General features: G+C 31.2%; 1 protein-coding gene across 1 annotated transcript; it reads right to left on the bottom strand.

Moving 5' to 3' along the window:
- Positions 1-347: 347 nt before the first annotated feature.
- On the bottom strand, positions 348-761 carry LOC123895888 (cysteine proteinase inhibitor 5-like). Its single transcript, XM_045946357.1, has one exon. It carries the CDS (start codon positions 759-761, stop codon positions 348-350), a length of 414 nt encoding a protein of 137 aa, XP_045802313.1.
- Between the last annotated feature and the right edge of the window lie 631 nt (positions 762-1,392).

The raw sequence follows: 1,392 nt of genomic DNA on the forward strand, positions 1-1,392 counted from the left end.
TCTGGCAATGTACTAGAAAGGTAATGAAGGATAAGGTAATGGAGCAGATCTGAACTCGATAAACGACAAGGCTAAAGTTAAACATATTGCATTTTTTCTTCGTAATTTATTTCCCCTTTTGTTTTTTAATTTCAGTTATTTATTCAATAAAAATCCAAATGCAAACATTCATATGAACTTTCTAGAAAATTATAACCGAAAGAAAAGATATACATAGATAGATAATATTTGATTTAAATCCAAAATCTATTATAATGTCTAAAACATTATTTTTTATTTATATATTAATATTAAGTTTACATGTGAATAATACTATAATGACGTAGAATTAACATCATTTTAATCATTTAATCACTAATAGGCACAAAGGAAGTCAGGTTCCTAAAGTGTTGTGATAACTTATCCAACAAAACAATATTATATTTGCTAGAAGCAGAATTGTCGGTAGCTGTAATGTTGAGGCAATAGATTATCCCATCGACAATCTTTGTCTCACCGCTGATGACTTTCTCCAACTTTAAGTTCACACCAGTTCGTTTGTCATGCTCGTCAACAGCGTAGTTAGCAATTTCGGTCACATATGGATCGTTAATATTTTTGATAGGATTCCAAACACCCAAGGTAGCTTGATTTCTCACAGTCGTAGAGGCCAAGAGAACAGAAATAAGAAGCACAACATATCGAAGATTCATGATGCTCAAATCACAAATGTTATCTTTTGAAGCTTCACAAAATGTGTTGGTGTTGATTGACATTGGCATGTTGGGCTCTTATTAATATTGTACACGTGTGTCATTTCATAATTATTTTTCCATTTGACTCATATAAAGTAGCTTAATCATATATTGACTAAAATAATCTTGACCAAAAAAAATATTGACCAAAAGAATAAAAAAATATTGACCATCTAGAATGAAATATAGATATTCGAAATGGAGTCCCAAAAGTTACATGTATTTGGTCTTAATTTTAGTCTAGTGACTAGACTTACATTTAAATGTACAGAGACGAATGAAACGGTAGTTTTATACAAGTATTTGAATTAGTGAAGTGATCGGAGTGCAAGCCCTTGACAATCCAACATTCTACTGGCAAAAATTAAAGAAATTTTTGGGATTCATTCTCAAATTTCTGCAAATAAAATGTGATGTCATACTAACTAAGTTAGGTGTTTGCTGAAATTAGGTAGGGAGTTTATCAAATCTTATATTCGCATGAGGCTACATCATCATCAGTGGCGGATCTAGGACCCTGGATCAGGGGGTGCAGATTTTACAGTGGAATTTTTTTTCTTTGTCAAATTGTTTAGTACCTTAAGCTAAATACGTGAAGAATTTGAAATTCAAATTTCGATCCCTATATTACAATGTTCATACCAACTGAATTATGTTT

This window comes from Trifolium pratense, linkage group LG7 (assembly GCF_020283565.1).
Source record: "Trifolium pratense cultivar HEN17-A07 linkage group LG7, ARS_RC_1.1, whole genome shotgun sequence".
NCBI classification, from domain to species: Eukaryota; Viridiplantae; Streptophyta; class Magnoliopsida; order Fabales; family Fabaceae; genus Trifolium; species Trifolium pratense.